Source organism: Bos indicus x Bos taurus, chromosome 22 (assembly GCF_003369695.1).
Source record: "Bos indicus x Bos taurus breed Angus x Brahman F1 hybrid chromosome 22, Bos_hybrid_MaternalHap_v2.0, whole genome shotgun sequence".
In the NCBI taxonomy this organism is placed as follows: domain Eukaryota; kingdom Metazoa; phylum Chordata; class Mammalia; order Artiodactyla; family Bovidae; genus Bos; species Bos indicus x Bos taurus.
Window position 1 is genome coordinate 21,799,338 of NC_040097.1, and position 21,806 is coordinate 21,821,143.

The following is a 21,806-nucleotide window of genomic DNA, read 5'->3' on the forward strand; positions in this document are numbered from 1 at the left end:
GAATACCTCACTCCAGAAAGTATCTAAACTTACATAGTGAATACAGAAGCTGTATGTTAATAGCTAGCCTGTGAAATGCCAGAGATTCTTCTCCCCAGCCAGGCATCTCACAGGATCAATCATGGATTACATCAGGAGGAGGGGACCTATCATAGCAGATCTTTAGGCAGAGAGTAAATACTGGAAAATAAATTATCTCTAAGTGTCTGTGAGGTAGCCCTACTTATATTCTCTTAAAAATTGCATGAAAATTTCCAAAGCATTCCATAGTTCACTGCCAAGGCAGGAAATAACTGAAAGAAACTGGGTTCAAAAGTCAAAGACCTGGATTTGACCCAGTTGTGTCACTATGCAAGTTTACATGAAGAAGAGAGGTGTGAAGTTTGTTTTAAGCAACATACCAATGCATTAATGTGCTGTCTCCCAGCTCTCTACTTCATGCAATGCATTACCAATTTAAGAAAAATCCTTGTTAACTTTAATAAAAGATAAACAAGAATGCCTTGTCACCATGCAATAACTTCATTCTATTTCTACAACACAAGACCATTTAGAAGTCTATTTTTTAATCTTTATTAAGTACAGCTAAAGGTGTATACTGTCATCCTGCTTATTTAACTTATATGCAGAGTGCATCATGCGAAATGCTGGACTGGAGGAAGCATAGGCTGGAATACAGATTGCTGGGAGAAATATCAATAACCTCAGATATTCAGATGACACCACCCTTATGGCAAAAAGTAAAGAAGAACTAAAGAGCCTCTTGATGAAAGTGAAAGAGGAGCGTGAAAAAGCTGGCTTAAAACTCAACATTCAAAAAACTAAGATCATGGTATCCAGTCCCATTACTTCAAGGCAAATAGATGGGAAAACAATGGAAGCAGTGACAGACTATTTTCCTGGGCTCCAAAATCACTGCAGATGGCAACTGCAGCCATGAAATTAAAAGAAGCTTCCTCCTTGGAAGAAAAGCTATCAGCAGTCTAGACAACATATTAAAAAGCAGAGGCATTACTTTACTGACAAAGGTCCGTCTACTCAAAGCTATGGCTTTTCCAGCAGTCGTGTATGAGTGTTAGTGTTGGACCATAAAGAAGGTGAGTGTGAAAGAATTGATACTTATGAACTGTGGTGTTGGAGAAGACTCTTGAGAGTCCCTTGGACTGCAAGGAGATCCAACCAGTCAATCCTAAAGGAAATCAATCCTGAATATTCGTTGGAAGGACTGATGCTGAAGCTCCAATACTTTGGCCATCTGATGTGAAGAGCTGACTCATTAGAAAAGATCCTGATGCTGGGAAAGATTGAAGGCAGGAGGAGAAGGGGACGATGGAGGATGAGATGGTTGGATGGCATCACCAACTTGATGGACATGAATTTGAGCAAGCTCCATGAGTTGGTGATGGAGAGGAAAGCCTAGCATGCTGTAGTCCATGGAGTCCCAAAGAGTCAAACATGACTGAGTGACTGAACTGAACTGAAGTAAAGCTAAAGTCCTAGCAACTGAAGACACAGCTCTCTTACATTATGATGAAATTTCAACAGGGGGAGTTATTTAACCCATTCATTCAGAAATATTTACTGAGCACCTATAGTCAGGCAGTTTCAACAGCTCAGCAAATAAAAAGAGACAAAAGGAAGTTCAAATTCTAGTTGGAGGTGCCTCCTAAACAAATGAACAAGTGATTAGAAAATACGTGGAATGATACTGTGTTCTGGAGAGAAGTAAAGCAGGAGAAGGAGCATGAAGGGTGAAGAGTCAGACTTGTGATCCTCTACTGGAGCTTCAGGGACTACTTCACTGATGAAGCAGCACTGAAAGATAAGAACTGAATCTATGTCAGTATCTGGGGAAATTTCCAGGCGAAGAAGATACAGAAGTGCAGTAGACCTCAAGCAGGAGATAAATTTAATGTAGATATTCTGGAAGAAAAAACAAAATTTAAACACCTAGAATAGACTCCTAGCTCTTTGCCCTTTACCAACTCAGAAACCTTCAGAAAGAAAACGTTACCCTTCCTGAACCTCAATATTTTACTCTGTAATTAAGGATACTACCATGTAACTTACAAAGTTCTTTCAATGGGAATGTTTAAGAATGTACTCTACAACACCGAAGGATTATTCTCAAATGTTTTTGTCCAGAGGGCTGTGGGAAATCTAATGGAGGCGCTGATGGCTTCCAGCTACCACTTAAATCAATGATCAAGTTTGTTTCCTTGTCTGTCAAATGAGAAGAATGGCATCTATCTCACCAGGCCTTGTGGGGATTCAGTGAATGAGATCATCCACAGAAATACAGGGACTGATATACATATTTCTCAACAAGTGAAAAATCAGCATTATTATCCCTATGGGGCCTGCCCTACAAGCAGGAAGAGCTCTGCGGTCCGGCTCAGCATCAGACGCCCAGGGTGAAGCTCTCTGAAGCTGTTCCTTGGGCATTTGTGGACCCGACTGTGCTTACGTGGTTAGTCACTTCAGTCGAGTCTGACTCTTTGCGACCCCACAGACTGTAGCCCACCAGGTTCCTCTGTCCATGGGATTCTCCAGGCAAGAATACTGGAGTGGGCCACCATCTCCATCTCCAGGGGATCTTCCCAAACCACGGATCAAACTGCCTCTCCTAGTCTCCTGCTTTGGCAGGCGAGTTCTCACCACTAGCGCCACCTGGGAAGCCCTGATTGTAAAGTCTGTTTTAAACACTTTGCAGGACTCTTAAGTGTTTTTTCCCCCTCCACATTCTACTGTGATGTTCTGGCTTCTAAGAAACCATTTTCACTCTCTAAAGTATTTTCAATCCATGCAGGTACGCTTAAAAGAGGCTTGAAATTAAGCTACCACCGAAGTGATTTTCCACCTAGTTTGTGACGACTTCACAGTCCTTCTTCGGAGCCGCCTTACTTCACTAGTGTTTGGTGCTAGACGCGCTCCTTTTATAAGCACGTGATGACATCACTTCGCTTCGCGCTTGCGCAGCTTGGTGGCGTGGCCACGCCCACGCCTGCGCGGAGACCTAACGTCCGCACAGGCTGTGGCGCGCCTTCCCGGAAGAAGTCAGTACGGGGCTCTGTGAGTGAGGTCCAACAGTAGGACGGCCGGTGGGTGAGTGCCCCGAGTGTCCGAAGGACAGCTGTGCGCTGGTGGCGAGGATGCCGTTAAAGGGGAAGAGGTAGGGTGATGAGCAAAGTTCCCGAGTCCTTCCAGAGTAAGCGAGAGTTGCAGTGGTTGGTGAACTGATGACTCCGAAAAGCTGCAGATCTTCGTCTCAGAAGGCAGACTTTTTCTAAGTGCTGATGCTGGTCGACACAGAAAAGAAGTTACCATGGACTCACTTCCAGCGATTTCCTTGACACTGGATTCGAAACCGGGAGAAAGGCCTGCCGTGATTTCGTCGGAAGTGTCTGTAATTCGACCCCTTCCGGGCTAGCCTGCGCGCGATTGCTGTCCGCGGTGCTGAAAATAGAGCGGTATCTTCAGGAAGAAACCCGTTGAGGGCAGGGCAGTATTTCCATTTTCCTCGGCTTTGCTCAGAGTTTCTTTGTGTGTGCTGAAGGAAGGGCTCATTTTTTTTTTAACAGCTCTAGACACGGAGGCGACGAGCAGACAACCAGCATTAGTTTCATAAAATTTAGGAAAGCCAGCGCTTCATTCTAAGACTGAATTTTCATTTTTTTTTTTTTTAATTATATTATTTCGGCTTAGTTGCATTCTTCCTTTGTGCAGTCAGGAAACTTCAATCCTTGCACCCAACCAGATGATTTGCCTTCAGACTCACAGCCATCCAAGTAGTTCACTAGACCTCTGTCTGTATTGGCCCAGGCACTTTTACCAAGGTGAGCTTGCTTATGGTGTATAGTGTTTTATGAAAATGGGTTTTCCCAAACTCCCCTAATGAAGAGTCCAGAGCAGCCAGGGTAAGGTGAAACCACTTTAATGTGCTTTTCTCCACAGTTAGGCATGAAAAATACTTCCCCATTTGGAAGAGAGATAGTAGAACTGGGCAGTCTTCCAAAAAAGGAAAGACCATGAGTTTCCAGTTGGTTTTCATACTTGTTTGTCTCTCTGTGTGTCTGAGGGATGGTGTTTCTCTGAATTATACACAGTGGATTTTTTTTTTCTTTTTTGTTGACTCAATAAAATGTTTACTAGTCTTGGTACCAGCTGCTTGTTTGTTTTGATTTCTGATTAAGGTTAAAGTGTGTGCGTGGTTGCAGGGAGGTGGGGGGGAAACAGGGGAAGTATGCTGTGTTGACCTGTGTCGGTGTTCTGGGACGCACCTGGGAAACTATGCATTGTGAGTAAACATGTAAAATGAGAGAAGGCATTTAAAAACATCATTACAGCCCAAGCCGTATTTTTCCCTTCTGAGACAGAACCAACAGATTGAGGTGCTGAATGATCAAATATTGCAAAGCTAAGGCCACGGGGTAGAAATAACTTTAAATGTCCTTACTATTTAGCAGAAAGCTTATCAAGGCAGCTTTGATTAAAGATGACGTCTCTGTTCACTCAAGAAATTCGCCTTTCTAAAAGACATGAAAAAATGTAAGTTGCTGTTGTTGTTTTTAAAAGGCTAATCTCAATGTATACACTGTACTGGCTTTATTAGTGACACTGTGTGCACAGGAAAACTTAAAAATCTTATGTGTATCATTTTTTGTGACACTTGAGAGATTTTGGTTTTAAGGAACGGCATTACCCCTCAAGAATAACACAGATTAAAAGGTCTAATTGTGTTTTATGTCTTTTAACTTCTTGTTACTAATATCTAGAGAAATTCACTCTCCCTCTCAGCCGCTCTATGCTCTACACTGCTATTCAATGAACTTCTCTAAGCCTTTTACCAAGGCCAGCTTTCATGAGAATGTGACTGGAATAGTCACAGGCCCTGTACTAGATTTAGTCTAGGAGCAAAATTTTCATTTGCACTGGGCTCTGCAAATTATATGGCCAGTCCTACACTTTTATTTAGTATTAACCCTTCTCTAACCTCTGTTTGTGGGCTCTCATGTTTTGCTTTTCTCTAATTAATTACTAGCCTCTCTGCCATGGCCTTCTAAGGTATTTTTCTTATGAAAATGACTTTTCAAAGACCTAGGTTTTTGTTTCTACTCTCAAGAACAACCCTGTGCAACATACTGTTTGCTGAGAATCTCAACTCTTTGAGAAATAGTTAGACTGTTACTGCACCACTGGAGTATTTTTTCCCATTTGATCACTTAATAAGACTAAACACTTATAAAAGGAGTATTTAACCACAGAGAAACTTTTGAAGTCCATTATATATAACAAAGTAGTTTGATAATTTATTTACAACTTTCTACATCTTCAATTAGTTTTCCCATGTTGTGAGTATGCATGTGTACACACAGCCTCTCACTCATATATGGAACCATCATCTTTCTCTTGGAAAAAGAGGAAAAAAATATTTTTATTGCTTCTTCAAACATATGGAAGTTTAGCACAATTCTAAATGTGTAACATAAGATTCAGGGGTACTGAAGTGTTAAGCAGAAGGTTTTGTATAGCAAGTCATACCAATGTATGTGTGGGGAGGTATATATAAGTATGTGTACAAAGGGATATGGATTACAGTTTGCATTTTCACTAAATATTTTCCAACACTTTAAAATACTTTCAAGACTAGAGAGGTTAAAAAAACACAAATGTGTACTTACAGTGTAAATATGAAAATAAAAATAATTTCACTAAGACTGAAGACTTGCTGAACTACCTAAGTTTTTTACTGTCTTATTAACTGACATATAGTAACTGGCTTTCAAAGTAGGTTGAATTGGGAGTGAGGTGCAATTAAGAAATGATTTATTTTGGCCAAGCAATAAAAAGTTTTTTTAAAATCTTTACATAATCTTCATTTTTTTGTAGAGTATCACAAAGATTAATGTTACTTCAACAAATGGAGAATAAACCTGAAGATCAAAACAAGGGAAGGGCCTCTCAGACACAAGCAGCTAAGGCTGCTTTACAAAGGAATGTTAGTCTTTTAAAGGTAAGATTCTCTGAATTAAACCTATTTTCCCCACTTTTGCAAAAAGGTTTTAATTCAATTTCATTACTTTGATTTATGTAATTCCTTTGAGTTGATACACTACTATTTAAATCCATGTTAACTGGACAAGAAGCAGGGAGTCTCACTTATTAAAATGAAAGCCTTGACGTTTGCTTAGGCTAATGAAAAATCAATCACTATACAAAGAACTTTTAAGTCACCTTTGTGCAAGAATAAATACAAGTCATAGCTTCTGGGGACTTCCCTGGCAGTCCAGTGGTTAAGAATCTGTCTTCTGATGCAGGGGACGTGAGTTGGATCCCTGGTCAGGGAATTAAGATTCCTCATGCCCATAGCGAAACTAAGACCTAACGCAACCAAAAAAAAAAAAAAAAAAAGACATAGCTTCTATCTTCCATCTTCTTTTATTTGTAGGGAGATTCTGAAACATGATAAAGTACCTATAATATGCTCGAAACAATTTGATTTTGCCCTCCTGGGGCCACAGTCAATATACAGATTTCGTATCTAAGGTAACAGATTTCCCAGGATCTTCTTTGATGGTGATGGAGGAGGTGGTCAAAGTATGTGACTGCGCAGGGCCTCACCATTTGGCCAGTGTGCCCATTTGGAGTAAAATCATATGTGTAACATTTTTGGCTGCTTGCTGTACTTTGCTTCCAGAATTGTATGGCTTCATCCATAATTAAAACCCTAAAGTTTGCTTCCATTCGAGCTTCCAAGAGATCCTATGACTAAAACATTTGGTAGTAAGGCTATATTATTTAAGTTATAAAGCAGTGTTTTCAGTTTTTTATTGTTAAATATTTTCATCGATAGGCATGATGTAGTTCTCTTCTGTCCTCACTAGAGGATAAAGGAAGAGGAAAATTCAGTTATCTTCTCAGCTTCTGGCAGTTTGATCCACAGTAATTTAAGTCACAGCCATAGTGCTACCAAAGCATTCTATATTGCCATATGTCTTACTTGCCCAATGGTATTTGCAATATTTATTTTTAAATGGAAATATATAGGGTAATCTAGAAGTTGCTCTGAAAAGTCAGAAAATCCAAATTGGAAGTCTTCAGCGCTTGCTTGCTACTTGTTACGGCAAATGCAGGTAATATTGGCGAGTGCAGGTAATATTGTCTTCTTTTTAATGCCCAAGTATTTGACGAATGCCCAGCTCTTTACTCTTGAGCTAGTTCTGAGCAGAAAGTGAGGGTAACAAAATAGCTACAAGTTAGGTCCTTTGCATCAAGTAGCTTACAGGCTCTGTTCATGACCTAAAATATACATAAAATAGAGACCTTGTATGATCAAACGTTAATTACATGCTGTGGAATACTCAGCACTTTGCTGTGTGCTCAGTCGCTCTGTTTTGTCCTACTCTTTGCGACCCCATGGACTGTAGCCCACCAGGCTCCTCTGTCCATGGAGATTTTCCAGGCAAGAATACTGGAGTGGGTTGCCACGCCCTCCTCCAGGGTACTCAGCACTTTAGGAGTGTTAAAATACTTAGCACTTTAGAAGTGTTAAAAACTCTTGGAGAGCTAGAATATTCTATGAGGTCTCAGAGAAGACGCTAAGCTAACAGGGAAGACATTCCATTGAGTTCTCAAGGAAGAGCCAAGACCAGAAGAAGAATGAATGGCCTATTAATGTTCACGGGATCCTAAGCTAACTGGCTTGGAAAGCCCCAGGAAACAGGCTGAATATATATTGTGAGACGAAATGAAGTTGAGACTTGGTAGGTAGAGATAATATAGTGTTGTGAGCAAAACAACAACAACAAAAAAAACAGCAAGACTCAAACATATGAAAGAGTTTTTAAGAAAGATGCATTTGCTATTTAGCAAAGTAATTTCAAAAATGGAGAGATTTAAGGAGGTAGCTAAGAAATCACTGTCATATCTAGAAGGAAGGTAATGAACCTAGTTTCATAGTCTTGAGAAACCAGTTTGGTATGGTGTTTTTTCCCTTAATTATCAAAAAAATATACTCTCATTATAAAAAAAAAACTTGAAAGAGCAAAGATGGAAAACCTTCTATATCATCTGCCTGTCTAGAAATCAGTATATTTTTCTATATTTCCTTTCAGCTTTTTATAAACATTTTTTAACTGTCTTACATCCCAGGTAAAGTTAGAGATACAATTCCCCCTGTTTTTTAACATGTGTGTTTAGTTGCTTTGAATAATTGGATATGCAACCTTATTTTTGTCCTTCTTTCCCTCATATATAATTTTTATATACGAGGGATATAATTTTAGTGGCTCTCCCACAGAAGTTATTGTTAAGATAAATAGGACATGATTACAGAATTGAGCTGGGAAAGACTGTAAAAAGCATATAGCTTTAGATTCTTATCTTAAGTCTTTTTTGTTTTGTTTTTTAGCATAAAAACTTTTCCCACAGATGTAAATTAAAGGTCTTCCCCGATGCTTAGTGGTAAACAACCCACTTGCCAATGCAGGAGATGCGAGTTCAACCCCTGGGTTGGGAAGATCCCCTGAAGGAGGAAATGGCAACCTACTCCAGTATTCTTGCCTGGGAAATACTATGGACAGAGGAGCCTGGCAGGCAACAGTCCAAAGGGTCACAAAGATTCAGACGTGACTGAGCACACATAGTAGATAAAAGCGGTCCTGCTTTGGCCCAAAGTCCTACAATCCCTTCCTTGACTGTACTGCCGTGGCTCTAAAGAACTGGGAAAACCACTGATCTGGGCTAATCCCTTAATTTATAGAGATGAGAAAAACCATCATGTATCACTCCTAACATCCCTTTGCAAGAACAGATTAAATAGGATTTCCTGGGCAGTTCAGTGCTTAAGACTCTGTGCTCCCAATGCAGGGGGCACAGATTTGATCCGCAGTCAAGGAATACGATCCCCCCGAACACACACACACACACATACACAGAGATTAAGTTATAGCAGGATAGGTACTTAAGTACCGAGTGCAATGGAAAATGGTGCCCTTAAAACCTGGTAGCACTCCTATAATATAGTAAACAAAATAAGGATGACTGTATACTGCCCATTATCTGACCTTATTCCCATGTTCTGAACAGTATCATTAACACTAAAAGGGCATGAGCTTTAAGAAAGAAAGATATAACACTAGCATCTTTCAATGACATGTCTTTATACTTAAGAGAAGCCAAAGTTGTTTCAAAACTAGTATGAGTTGAGTAAAATTAATGGGTAAACCATAAACATTTAAAAATCAATAGCAATCCTATGTATACAGGTGGAAAATAGAGATCACATTCACACTACCAATAAAATTATAAAATACATACTTGAGAATGCTCTGAACAAAGGATCTGCATGACTGCTATGAAGATAATTATTACACTTCAGTGGCAGTTTTAAGGGAAAACTTAAATGAAGACATAAGCCTTAATCCTGACTGGGGAAACTATGGTTTTCTTCTAAGTCATCTGTCACAAAATTATTTTTAGATTTAGTAAAATCCCAAGAAAAATTTTCTTTAGTTGCATTTGCATAAATAAATTAGCACAAATATCAAAGACTGCTTTTAAAAGGGGAATGAGAGTAATCCCATCAAAGATTCCAACTTAGTAAAAAATGTACATGAATCTAAGTAGTGAAGAAAATTCACAGTGAGGGTTTAGTCAGTAAATATCATAGAAGACAGTGGATTTTGAACACTGGCTCAGTGATTTTTCTTCTGTTACCGTTAATACAATTAACTCTTATCTGCCTTTTAAAATCAAACATCAATGGACTTAGAAGCCAGAAAATATTTTATTTCTACAAATATTTCCATGACATAAACCGCCCTCTCTCCCACCTTTCCCTCCACAAAATTTAGTTTAAACCCCAAAAGATGCTTTTTTGGTAACAGACATCCTCTTGTGAGACGGACTAACAGGACAGAGTGAGGAAGAATGAGAGTGTCCTCCAGCAGATTAGACATGCGGCCGGTTCTTTCCTTCAGGGACATTCTGGAAGCCTCCACGGGGCAGCTGGCAGTCAGAACTGCCACCCAGGATGGCCAGTACTTGCCGGCCCACGTGTTTCCTCTTCTCTCACATTTTCACTTTCCCCGATGCATATGTTTAACACATGTTCCTGTGTTCTTTGTACCAATGACCCTTGCACTTCATGCCTTTAATATCTTATTTTTTGTATCCCAGAAATTGCCCCTCCAGCAGCTTAAAAGATTAAACCTAGCCCAGCCACAGCTCGATGAGGAGGGATGGATGTAGGCAGGGAGGAGGAAAGACAGATCTTGGTACATGATGCTTTATGCTCCTTCCTTTTCCTATTCAGGAGCCAACTTGTTTATACAGGCTCCCGAGTCATGCCATAGAGTAACAGTTATACCATCATCCACCGGAAGCTTGTTTTTTAATTGCTATGAAAAATCTCACAACTATGCAAAAGAAGGAATAGAAGAATGTTTCCACGTACTTATCACCCACATTGAATCAGTGTCAGAACACAGCCAGCTGGTTTTGTCTATACTCTTCCCCTCTACCCTCTCACATCACTTTGAAGCCAACCTCAGACCCAGAATTGTTTCACCTGTAAATATTTCAGTACATCTCTTTATTTCAGTGTCTATCACTAAAATATAAGGACTGTTTTAGTCAAAATCAAAATGTCAGTGTCAACCTAAGAAATTAACAATAAACCCTCAAATAGCTAATCCGGTTCCAAATAAAAGTCAACTTGTAATTGATAGGTTTCCTGAATTTCTCACAGTACTCCCTGCTCTTTTATCCTCCCTTTTAATACATTTGTTAAAGGAACTGGGTCATTTGTCCTGTTGAGTTTCTGGGTATCGCTACTTCCATCACTGAGGTACTCATTTAACATGTTCCTCTGCTCCCCCTCATTCCTTTTAATATAATTGACAGATCTAAGTTGTATTGTGCAACAGTAAAGCCACATATGTAATTTTAAATTTCCAAGGAACTAATTTTAATAATGTCAACCTAGATTAAATAAAATGTTAAGATTTCAAACATATTTCAAATGTAATTGCTATTAAGAGTTAGTAAATATTTTATATTCTGTTTTCTTACTAGACCCTCAAAATTCAGTGTGTATTGTACATCACAACACATCTTAATTCAGACTTGTATATTTCGAGTGCTCAGCAGCTACTTGAGGCTAAGAAATATTCCATTAACAGTGCAGATTAGAGAGGCCTGAGTAGATTCAGATTCTGTGTTTTGGGGAAGAACACTTCCATAATGCCAGCTGTCTCTCTTTTTTTGGAATGTTAGGCATTGATGATCACTGCCTAAGTATACTCATTAGGGGTTATGAAAAGCAGTATTCAAATTCTTGTATTCCTTCTCATTCAACTGCTGATTAGTTATATTAAGAGACACTTGTCCTCATCAATTATTTGATTACACTGACATGTATTTCATAGAGGAAAAAGCATGATGAATGCTTGATTCTATGTAGTTTTCAGAATAATAGGTTTGTTCTCTACTTTCCTGCAAAAGTGATCAATTAGGTGTTGTTGGTCTTGGTTGTTTTTTATATTGTTTTGTGTTTTGTTGCTGTTGTTTTTTGAGGTGTCCTGGATTGGAAATGTTTCAATACATTTCAATATTTATTCCTATTCTCAACTTGTCCCATTTTTAACAAGCGGGAACCTCTTCAGACCAGCTCCTGAACGCCTCTGCTGCGATTTCAGCAGCCTGACAGTCTCCTTTCTGTTCTGATGAGACACTGCAGGCTCATCATGTGCGTTTTGCTGAGACCCGGGGCAGTCACTGTTCCAAGGAGCCCTGGATCCTTTTGGTAGGAAATATGTTCAGAGCCCTCTGTCTGGGCAATGGTGGTATTTATTGTGACTTTTTTTTTTTTTAAGATAAGAGCTATCAGAAATTCCAGGATTCCAGTTTGCAAGGCTTTTAACTTAAACTCATAGATTTTATACCTCCGACTTCTTTTTCTCAAATCCAAAATCTGTTCCCAAAGAAGTTTCCAACACCAGCACAACCACTTCTGTACCTTACATCCTGTGATCCAGACAGCACTGTCACCGTCCATGTGATTATGAAGAACGGTTTTCAGGAAGATGCTTTTACTAAGATTCTTTTTGTCCTTAGGGTGTATCCCACTAGGGGTGCTCACTCAAAATATTGTGTTCTAAGGTCACGTAATATATTTATTGTCTGTGTGGTTATGCCACCAACTAGACAGCAGTTAGATCTGTTTATTTTCAGTTTGTAGGGACTGCTTTTTCAGTGGTTTTCTAACTGCATACAATTTTAAGTGGCCTAGTGACAAGGCTGTACAGCAGGACAACACGGTAGTCAGGTAAAGCTGGCCAGCAAGCCCCTGTTCTCCTCTTTCTTCCTCTTCTTCCCCTACCCCCTTGGGTACTTTTTTCTTTTTCGTTTTTTCTTTTAAAGTTTCTGATTTATACTCAGGATTCTTTGACCCTTCAGCCTGTATTCACTTACTGAATATTTCAGTACCTAGTACATACCCTGCACTTGTTAGAGTCTCAGATGCTTAAAGGTTATATGAGACACAGTCCTTTCCTTCGGGCAGCATATAGTGAAAAAGAAGGTTCTTATGTCGAAGGATTAAGATACAACTTGCTACAGAAGGCTGCCGTCAATTGCTGAGATTCTGAGTCAGGCTAAGGAATGCCTGCTTGATCCTCTGTTTTGTGGGTACCAATTTATTTTTTTTTTTCAATTTAGGGGAGGACATATTTAAAGTAGTTTTTAGCAGAACTAATCAATTCCAAGTTACGTATGTATGAAAGTACAATATGGTCTAGGCATGAGTACACGTAAGCATTAAGTATTTGTGGAATGAATAAGTGGAATTAGAAGGCCACGGCATTAAGAATCACATGAAAAGGCCAGAGGAGACATCCTGAAAGAACAATATAGGGAGTGCTGAAGTTTTAAATGGCAGGAATAAGAAGATCTGGCATTCCACGATACAGCGTAGGTGTCTGAGTGGACAGAATTCCCACTAGTACACGTTTAATACATTCAGTGGGAAAAGATGAGTTTAGTTTTATCAGGTTGAGAATTAAGGGCCAGGAAAGAAACTAGCCATCCGTCTACAATAATAATTGATACTAGATCAGAGACAATCTTGGAGGGAGAAAAAGTGAAAAGATGGGGCCAGATGTCTCAAATCTTAAGAAAGCCCACACTGAGGATTAATGAGAGAAAAAAAAGAGCCAGCCAAGGAGAGGAGGAGGAGCAGGAGTCCGAGAGGTGAGCAAAACATCGAAGGAAGTGAAATATGACTTGAGCTAAGGAAGTTCTCTCGAGGGGTGGTAATCCCTGTCCAAATGCTGCAGAGATGACAGCTGGGTTCGGCGGACTTGGGCCTGCTTTTCCAGGCCATGTGTCCCTCTCCACCTGTCTGCTCTTTCCATTGCAAATCTGCTCTTCTCTACAAGATACTCGGTTTTCTTATTTTCTGATCTTTAAGAAAAATGTTTAATCTTGCTTATAGGTGCTAGTAGCACTTAGATCTCCCAGTTCAGGCAACTTTGTAACTGTTCTTAGAATAATGGTAACATTGGGGTTGTGAGTTTTGTTTGATTCCTAGATGTATAAAGTGGTTTTTCAAGAACCTTACTGAATCTCGGTGTAAACAGAAGAGTTGGTATCCCCTGTCTGTTGTATCATTGACATCAAAAGCCCTCTAAGCCTGCGTGTTGGTCGTGAACTGCTGGTATGGGATAGACATGCGAATAGATGGGCTTTTTTATCCCTAAATCGTTTTCTTTCCCCTTCAAATCACCTTCCTCCAGACAGCAGGTGCACTAATGGTTGTGCGACTTTGGGGAGTCCCTTTAGGGAATTTCCTGTTTTTCCCTTTTCCATTTCACACCCATTCCTTGCTCCCGCCGCTGCCATCTGCTATCTCTTTTCTCCTGTTCAGCGTTGGCTTCTTCACACCCCACTCCCACGCCCTTTTCCATCGCTCTCCTTCTGTCCAACAGCCCTGTACTCAGATCGCTCCTGTGCTTCTCCATGGAGCAGAGAACTTTCTCTTTTCTATCAACTTATTAAGCTGAGAGACAGCATTTACACAGCCTTCCCAGCAGTGGCCCTATGAACTGGGCAAACCTAAGCAAGCACGTGACAGCAGAGGTGCTGATTTGGGGAGAATTCACCACACAGGGCTTGAGTATCTCCGTAACGATTTGCAAAGTCGTATGTTTCTGGGCATGAACTTTATGTATAGATCTAGATAAAATCGTTCCTGAAGTACGAATCAAGCTTAAATACTCTTGTGTTTCTACATCCATAAGAGAAAACATAAATATCTGCATGTTGAAAGTACTTAGTAACACACAGTGCTTGAATGCCATGAGCTGAAGGATATACTCCCTCACAATAAAATTTGCCTTTGAGATTAGCTTAGAAACCTGGTACTAAAAGTCTAAACAGCGTCGTGAAAGGTTCTTGTTGCAGAGTACTCAGGTACCTCATGGACCTTTTAAATAGAGGAGATATTTGCCTGTGTATGAAATTCAAATATGGAGTCCTGCATAAATGAAAGGTGTCTCATTAATATCCCATGTGATGATCCAGACAGACCACAACTCTCTACTTTGAAGGTTAGCCTAGCGTGGGTCTGAGGATCTGATTGTTTTTAGTATCGGAATATTTGACTATTTTATCCATCTGGCTGTTTTTAAAGGATTTTAAAGCTAAGTCAGTCCTCTGAGCAGTTTTAGAGGAAGTTCTTTTTCCAAGAATTATTGGCATTTACTAACTACTTAAAATGAAAAAGGCAGAACTTAGATGTACCACCCCCATCCCCTGCCTTTTATTTTAAAATAAGAAACGCTTCCTTCTCTATTTGCAACTGGTTAATTAAGCAGTGGTCAGTTCTCTGTCAGCATCATCTCCATGAGTTTAAACTGTGTATGCACAGAAGAGATGAAGCAAGAGATTAGAAATATATAGATATGCTATTAGAGGTGCTCTGTGTGTGTGTGTGTGAATGTTTTGAAAAATGCTTCTGTCTGTTTCAGGACATAGAAGCGGCAGAGAAGTCTCTCCAGACCCGGATGTATCCAGCTCTACCACCTGAGGTGGCTGCTCTCGAGGTGAGAATCTTAAGGAACAAATGTCCAACAAGACAGCCTGTTCTGTCAGAAGTGCATTTTAAGTGGCTCTGTGTACTTCCCAGCTTTCTGCGTTCAAGAAAATACACCAAATGTAGCTGATCTCTCTGTGTCCACAGTGCCATACCTTGTATGTTGTAGTAATCTGCAAGTATTTTGGTTTTAAAAAATTTTTTATGTCAAGTGAAAATTTTATCAAGGCTTTGTGTCTTTTCACCAAGTCACTTAGAAACTACTTTCTTGTTAAATCCTAACAGAAAATATGCACTAAATCTTAAGATGACAGCCTCACCAAAATGCTTTTCCTGTTGGCTGATGTTACAAGTAACAGCTCAGTCTCTTCACCGAAAAATGCAACCAGCACTATTTAAATGCATATTATCATGCAGTACAGCGTGGCTTTTGTCTGTTTGATTTTGCTCTGTTCAAGAACAGATTGAGAAGATGGCTGGCAAAAATAAACCATAGTTGGTATATGCATGTATGTGTGCTGAAAGGGAATTTGCTACATATAAAATAGTTTGACTATATTTTTAATGACCTTTATCTAAGTGCAGTTTTGCTTGCTGCCTAACCAAGGAGGTGAACAGACTCAAAAACGAAAGGCTGAGAATTTGCCCCACACTCTTCTGTGTCATCTAGGGTAATAAGAAAAGGCAGTGATCAAGGACAGAAAAAACTCCCGTTCAAAGTTGTGCCCTGGGCATGTCTTTTTCTTTGTTGAATTTTCCAATACCTTACCCTGGCCTGCACAGGGCCCACACAATAGGGGTTAATCCAGCCGTGAATGGCGGAGAAACACCCAACCACAGGCCTTGGCTGGTATTTTTCTTAGCTAGTCTCGCACAGCAGGATGGCCCCTGTTTTAAGTATGTCAGGCTACTTCTCAGACCACATGCATAGATGCAGAGATAAATGGAGTCCCTTACCATTTTCAGCTTTCAGAACTCCCGTTATCTTTTTTTTTTTTAATGACAGTATTTTGTTTTTTTGGTCATGCAGCACATGGGATCTTAGTTCTCTGACCACAGGTCGAACCCAAGCCCCCTGTTGTGGAAGCGCCGCACCCTAACCACCGGACCGCTAGGAAGTTCCTCCCACCCCACACCTTTTTACTGCTCAGAGTGTGTCCCCAACGCTATCTAACTCTGACTGAATTTCCCAAGATGAGACCAATAGTGACGATCTCATATAAAATGCCCTCCTATGACACAGAGTTTTTGGCAGCTTACTTAGGATAGTCAACCAAGAAACCACCCAGCTCATGGACAGCGATCCAGTGATGCATTTGGAGCTTCTGGAGCTTCAGGACTGCTCCAGCCAAGGCAGAAACACAGCACCTCAATTTCCAAGTTATTTGAATTAAAAATAGCTAGGTGATGTTGGTATTATTTTGTCATTATCCAAAAAGTGTGGGAAGAAACTACAGTTTGCCACATGAAGTGCTCTTCTAAAAGATAGAGTGGATACATATTTTTAATGTTTCTCCCTCATACAATTAAGGGGTTAATTCACCCGAATCCTGTTATCATCCTCTTTATATTTCGTTCCTGATCTCATCCCAGGTCACTTCTTTTTCTGTTAATTCTAAAGCAGTTGTTCACAGTGAATCATTTCATTGTGATAATTATAGTATGAGGAGTCATTTGGTATGGGATTAGAAACATTAAACAAGAACTTTTAATGATTTTGTGGCCATAAATGATACTACTGGGAATAATCACATGATTGGCCACAAGAGGGCGTGTAAAATCACAATAAAATTGTAAAACCTGTAATTCTGCCAGGCTCTGGTTTTACTGAGAAATTTGAAAATTAACACTAGTAAGTAGCCAGATTTTTTTTTCTAAAATTAACATAAAATATTCTGCAGAGGAAGTGCATTCTACGTATGTGTGTGAGTGTCTGTGAGTGTGTGTGTACACGCACACACACACACTTAAGGGAATAAACATTTAGACTATTATGAAGAGCCAAGTTCAATCGCTTGATACGCTTTTTCACTTTTGGATGTTTCCCACCCCCCAGACTCTTTACTGGGCATCAGTAGAAGAATATATTCCCAAATGGGAGCAGTTTCTTTTAGGAAGAGCACCGTATCCTGCCTGTAGTGAAAATGGAAATGAAGCAGAAGATACCATTCCAAAGAGGGCGCAGCAATAGCTTCTCCACATAGTATTGCAGAAACCTGTCGAGTAAAGCTGTACATTAAAGAGCATTCAGGTTGCTGCGGGGACTTCAGGACTCAGAGAGATAGCCTCATCGCCTCCTCTGCGACAATGAAGGGTTGAGGATCTACCGGCGGCTTTCAGGTTCTCACCGGAAGATCTACTGCTATTTCAGTGCCATAAATTTGTTTTCTACCAAACCCATGGAAGTGTGTTAAAAGCTGATACTGGAAAATGGACTGTTGATTAAATAAGTTGCTGAGTGTTGTGTGCTGTTTTTTTTTTTTTAATCTAATCATATACCATGATTCTCATCTAAACAGTGAATACCAGATTAGACATTTTCTAGACTCTTTACTTTTCAGTTATTTTATTAAGAGGATAAGGCACAGGATCCAAGAGGTTTGCTTACATTGCAGTTTTTTAACAGGTGAGAAGACTACGACAACTGCTTTAGTGTGGTAACACTGAGTAGGAAACAGAGTCACAGGGTTTTGCCCCTCATAGATAACTGATCCTGTAAAAATTCTGGAAGAAAGAAGTGAACTGCTAAGCATTCAATAAGCAGCTAGTTTCAGGAGGCTCAGACTGGGTTCTGAAAACAGAACTAGGAGAGCTGTGAATGGTCACTGGATTTTGAGTTGATTTTAAAGATCACCAACCTGTGAATACAAGTAACTCCTCTCTTATCTTTTCATCTTTAAATCTGCCCTTCCCTCTCCCTTCTATTTTTGTTATTTCTCAAACAACTGTCAGTCAGAAAGCTTTGGGTCACAACCCTGAATAGCTCTGAGACTGTTCAATCCACCACTGCTGGAGAGCTCAAAAAAAAAAAAATTCTAATTTTTCTAATTATAAAAGCAGCTCCTGCTTAGTAACGGGAGTCCACATCACTTTGAATTCCAAAACAGTTTGTGGTTTTAGAAGATAACAATAGGACAGGCTGGAAAAAAAAAATCCATTGTGCTGATAAGTTCCTTCACACTGCCATCTTGGAAATACCCTGTTGAGTGGGTGTTGGTGTGGGTAACAATAATGTTGTTTTCATAATATGTGCTGGCAGATGAGCACACTTCTCTACAGTGTTAACAGTTGTAATTAAGGAATAAACAGCACAGAGTGTCAGTCCGATGACAATTTCATCTATAGTGTCACAATACAAAATGTCACAAAATATTAGAACTGTTACATAACTATAAAAAGGATCGGCTTAAAAGCTGAAAGCCCTTTAAAAAGCAAGACAGAAAGGAAGAAAAAAGAAAACTGGCATAGAGACCAGAACAATTTTATACCTTCTCAAGAATGTTCTGTCACGAAAATAAATTGATATATATTTTTTTTCCCTGTTACATTACAGTTTGGTTTCTAGCCATCCAGTTGATTTAGCAGGAGAATGCAGGGCTTTTTAGCAGCTTCAAATTGGTAAACAGATTTAGATGTAGTAGGGAGAACATGAGGAAGTTTTTTTTTTTCTTAACATCCAATCTTTCCCAGCATATGCACATAAGAAGGTGAATGAAGCAATGTGAAACTTATTTCTCTTTAGTCAAGTGAAAAAAAAAAGGCTAAACATTTGTTGAGATGGTAAAATATTGTGTCAAGCAAGTAGGCACATTCCAAAATTAAACAGTGGTTGATACGTGATCGTCCTCAAATATTTGAGCATTACACTTCCTTTGAGTTCTGGAAATTAAATCACCAGTAGGTTAGATTAAAATACAAAATGAATAGCAACGTAACCATCTCAGAGAAGGTTCAGGCTTTTTCTCCCCCAAATTGATTAACTTGCTAAATCGTGTTTTTAAAAAGCCTAAGTTTAATGTTCCCTGGGTTATGATTTAGGGCAGAGAGGAAGGGATTTCTGGGCTTTGACTGTTCCATTTCCCCCATTTCTAGTTACTACCTCAGCAACTCCCAGAGAGGACTTTATTCCTGGCCCCATAGAGCTTTTCCCCAGTCCCCTCCTTGTAGACTGGAACAGATTGCACCACATGGTGTACGTTAAAAAAAAAAATTCCCAAAGGGACCTGGATACCCCCATTAAAGGGCGTTATATTCCTCATGTCAAATTAGCTTTAGATAGGAATTTCTAAATATTTTTTTTTCTGTAAGGAGGGGAGAAATACCAAATCTACTACAGATTTTGTACATAATTAGTAGGAAAAAGACAAGGAAAAAGAAATGTCATCCATTGAGTCTTTTTCCTCTCTATTCAGTGCCCTTATATATTTTGTATATCCACTAGTCTTTATGAAAACTATGAGTTTCTTTTTTTCTTCAGAATAATGGGGTTTTCTAAATAAAGCTTGTTCCAAGAATTTTTCATAGCCTTTCTTGGGTTACTGCAAATGCATAAATATTCAAACCTCATTTTCTGCTGAAACACTTCTAGTGTATGATATTATTAAGCTAGAAAATGCTAACGATCAGAAGGAGCTGCAGTTTTTCTCCAAAATATTAATTTTACTAAAGTACTCAGGAAAAAGCCTAATACTCTGGAAACCAGACATCTGCTCTTTCCCATGCGTAGGGAGCAGTGTGAATGAAAGTGATGTCATAAGGACAGTTTTTCTCTGCCTTCTGTACAAGGTGTTTTAACTTGCTAGGTTAAGATTTAGATAAGAATGAAAATAAACTTTAACAGTCTTTACCATTTTGTGTTCTCTGCTTCATTCTCCTTTTTCTATTAAGAAAAAAGGTGTGTGGGTATATTTATTTTTTGATTCAAAATTAAATTTATTTGGAGGTTATTTTGTCACTTTTGAGGCAACTGGAGACAGATTAAGGGTAGAGTGAGGACCATTTATGTGAAAAACCAGGGCACACAATCATTAATTTTAGACAGGAGGAAGATATTAGCATGAAACCCACACTACAGTGGGTTATATTGTGTAAAATTTAGTGCACAAGGCCATGAATGTGTCTTATCTACAAAATACATTCTTTTCCTTCCTAAGTCTATTGTCTTTTTACTCTAAGCCAATTCACATCCTTTTATTTTTATTTTTTTTAAAAGAAATCCTCTTGTTTAGAAAAAAAGTTCTAAATCTCCCTGAAGTTTCCCCCCGCTTTTCAAGAATTGCCCAAACATAATACCTATATGACTTAAAACATCCTTCATTTAAGTAGTCTATTTTGACTCTTCCACTTTAATTAGGATAGTAAGTTTGTTTTTAAGAGTTGCTGACCAAAATCTCTTCAGAGAAGGTAGTAACTAGATGGTGAATTCAAACAGTAAAAGAAAGTCTGTGGAAAATATGGAGAAGGTGAAGAGGAGAGAAATTTGAGAAAAAGCTTCAGACTGAAACAAGAAAGTGTGTCTGTGCCTCTCTGTTTGCTGGTGTTTTTGTTTCTAATTTAGAAGTCAATTTGTCTACATAGGAAATTTAATTCCCTACTGCTAATAAGAGAACAGTTAGAGTTTCCTGGGACCAACATGGGGACATGTCAAACTTCAGCAATTATGGAGAGGACTGATTTGTGAATTTGACACCTGGCATTGTGATCCCCCTTTCTAACTGGAGCTGAGATTATATCCTTACTAAAATCCAAGACAAGGAAAACCAGTCCAACAAAAAAGAGGCTAAAAAATGCTTCCGGACATCATCTTACCTCTCAGAATCAAGTTTCCTTGCTTACAAGAGAAAGGACTGGGTTTCCAACACTAATAATGTTTTAAAGTTCTTGCTATTTTAAAAACTCTAATTTGTGTCTCAGGCAGAGTCTGAGACTGTTAAAGTAGTAGCCTGACCACAGTGCAAATCAATAAAAAGCTTCAGAAAGGAAACAATAAAGGGTTCTTGTTTTAGAAAGCAGGAATGAAGTTGTTCTCATCTTGACAACTATGATCCAACTGGATCATTTAACCTCCACCTTTACAGTCAAAGGTTGTTTTTTTTTTTTTTTTCATTACTCTTTAATGAGTCTAAGTTATCAATATTGAAAAATTTCTGATGTTTTACATAATACCACTTTGGAGACAATACTATTAAATTAGAAGGAAGCAAACTTCCACTTACTTTGTCTAGTCTACCTCTGGCTTCTTTCATCTCCCAATAATTATTTTTCATACCTTGTCTCTTCATACATTTACAAGGTCTATAATACTTACAAACATATTTTTGTACTAGAATGTTTTACTCCAGGAAAACAAATACTGAGTTATTCAAAAGAAGCCAAATCTAGAGCCTTTTAAAATGATATCCAGTAAACACAATGGTGGATAACACTTGAGCATCATTCATCCATTCCCTAGATCTTCCTGCCTGCCTACTGTGTAGTAGGCACAGTTCTAAGCACCAAGAACAGAGCAATAAACAATACAGCCAAAACACAACAAACCTGGCATGGAATTTACATTCTGGAGTGGGCAATGGGCGGAAGGAGTTGAAGATAGTGAAACAAAAAAGAATACTTTATCTTTAGATGAGGATAATGTCTAATAATGTATGAACTTCTAAAATGCCTTCTCTATGGGAAAAAAAGAAAGCAAATGTCATAGTTTCACAGAAAATAT

The 21,806-nt window shown here is 39.0% G+C and overlaps 1 protein-coding gene across 2 annotated transcripts; it reads left to right on the forward strand.

Moving 5' to 3' along the window:
* The first annotated feature begins 2,991 nt into the window (after positions 1-2,991).
* C22H3orf14 (chromosome 22 C3orf14 homolog) lies at positions 2,992-17,558 on the forward strand. Of its 2 annotated transcripts, none has more exons than XM_027523179.1 (5): positions 2,992-3,836; positions 4,464-4,548; positions 5,890-6,013; positions 15,030-15,104; positions 17,151-17,558. In XM_027523179.1, exons 2-5 carry the CDS (start codon positions 4,496-4,498, stop codon positions 17,283-17,285), a joined length of 387 nt encoding a protein of 128 aa, XP_027378980.1. In that variant the 5' UTR covers positions 2,992-3,836; positions 4,464-4,495; the 3' UTR covers positions 17,286-17,558. The 2 variants fall into 2 exon arrangements, with proteins under 2 accessions (XP_027378980.1, XP_027378981.1); XM_027523180.1 differs by having other exon boundaries at positions 4,467-4,548.
* Positions 17,559-21,806: the final 4,248 nt, after the last annotated feature.

What these genes read in the sequence shown, in the direction of transcription:
- C22H3orf14 (XM_027523179.1), top strand. Translation starts at nt 4,496, where the DNA reads ATGACGTCTCTGTTCACTCAAGAAATTCGCCTTTCTAAAAGACATGAA. An exon ending in TCTAAAAGACATGAAAAAAT is followed by an intron (nt 4,549 to 5,889) that starts GTAAGTTGCTGT and finishes ATTTTTTTGTAG; the next exon opens with AGTATCACAAAGATTAATGT. An exon ending in GGAATGTTAGTCTTTTAAAG is followed by an intron (nt 6,014 to 15,029) that starts GTAAGATTCTCT and finishes TGTCTGTTTCAG; the next exon opens with GACATAGAAGCGGCAGAGAA.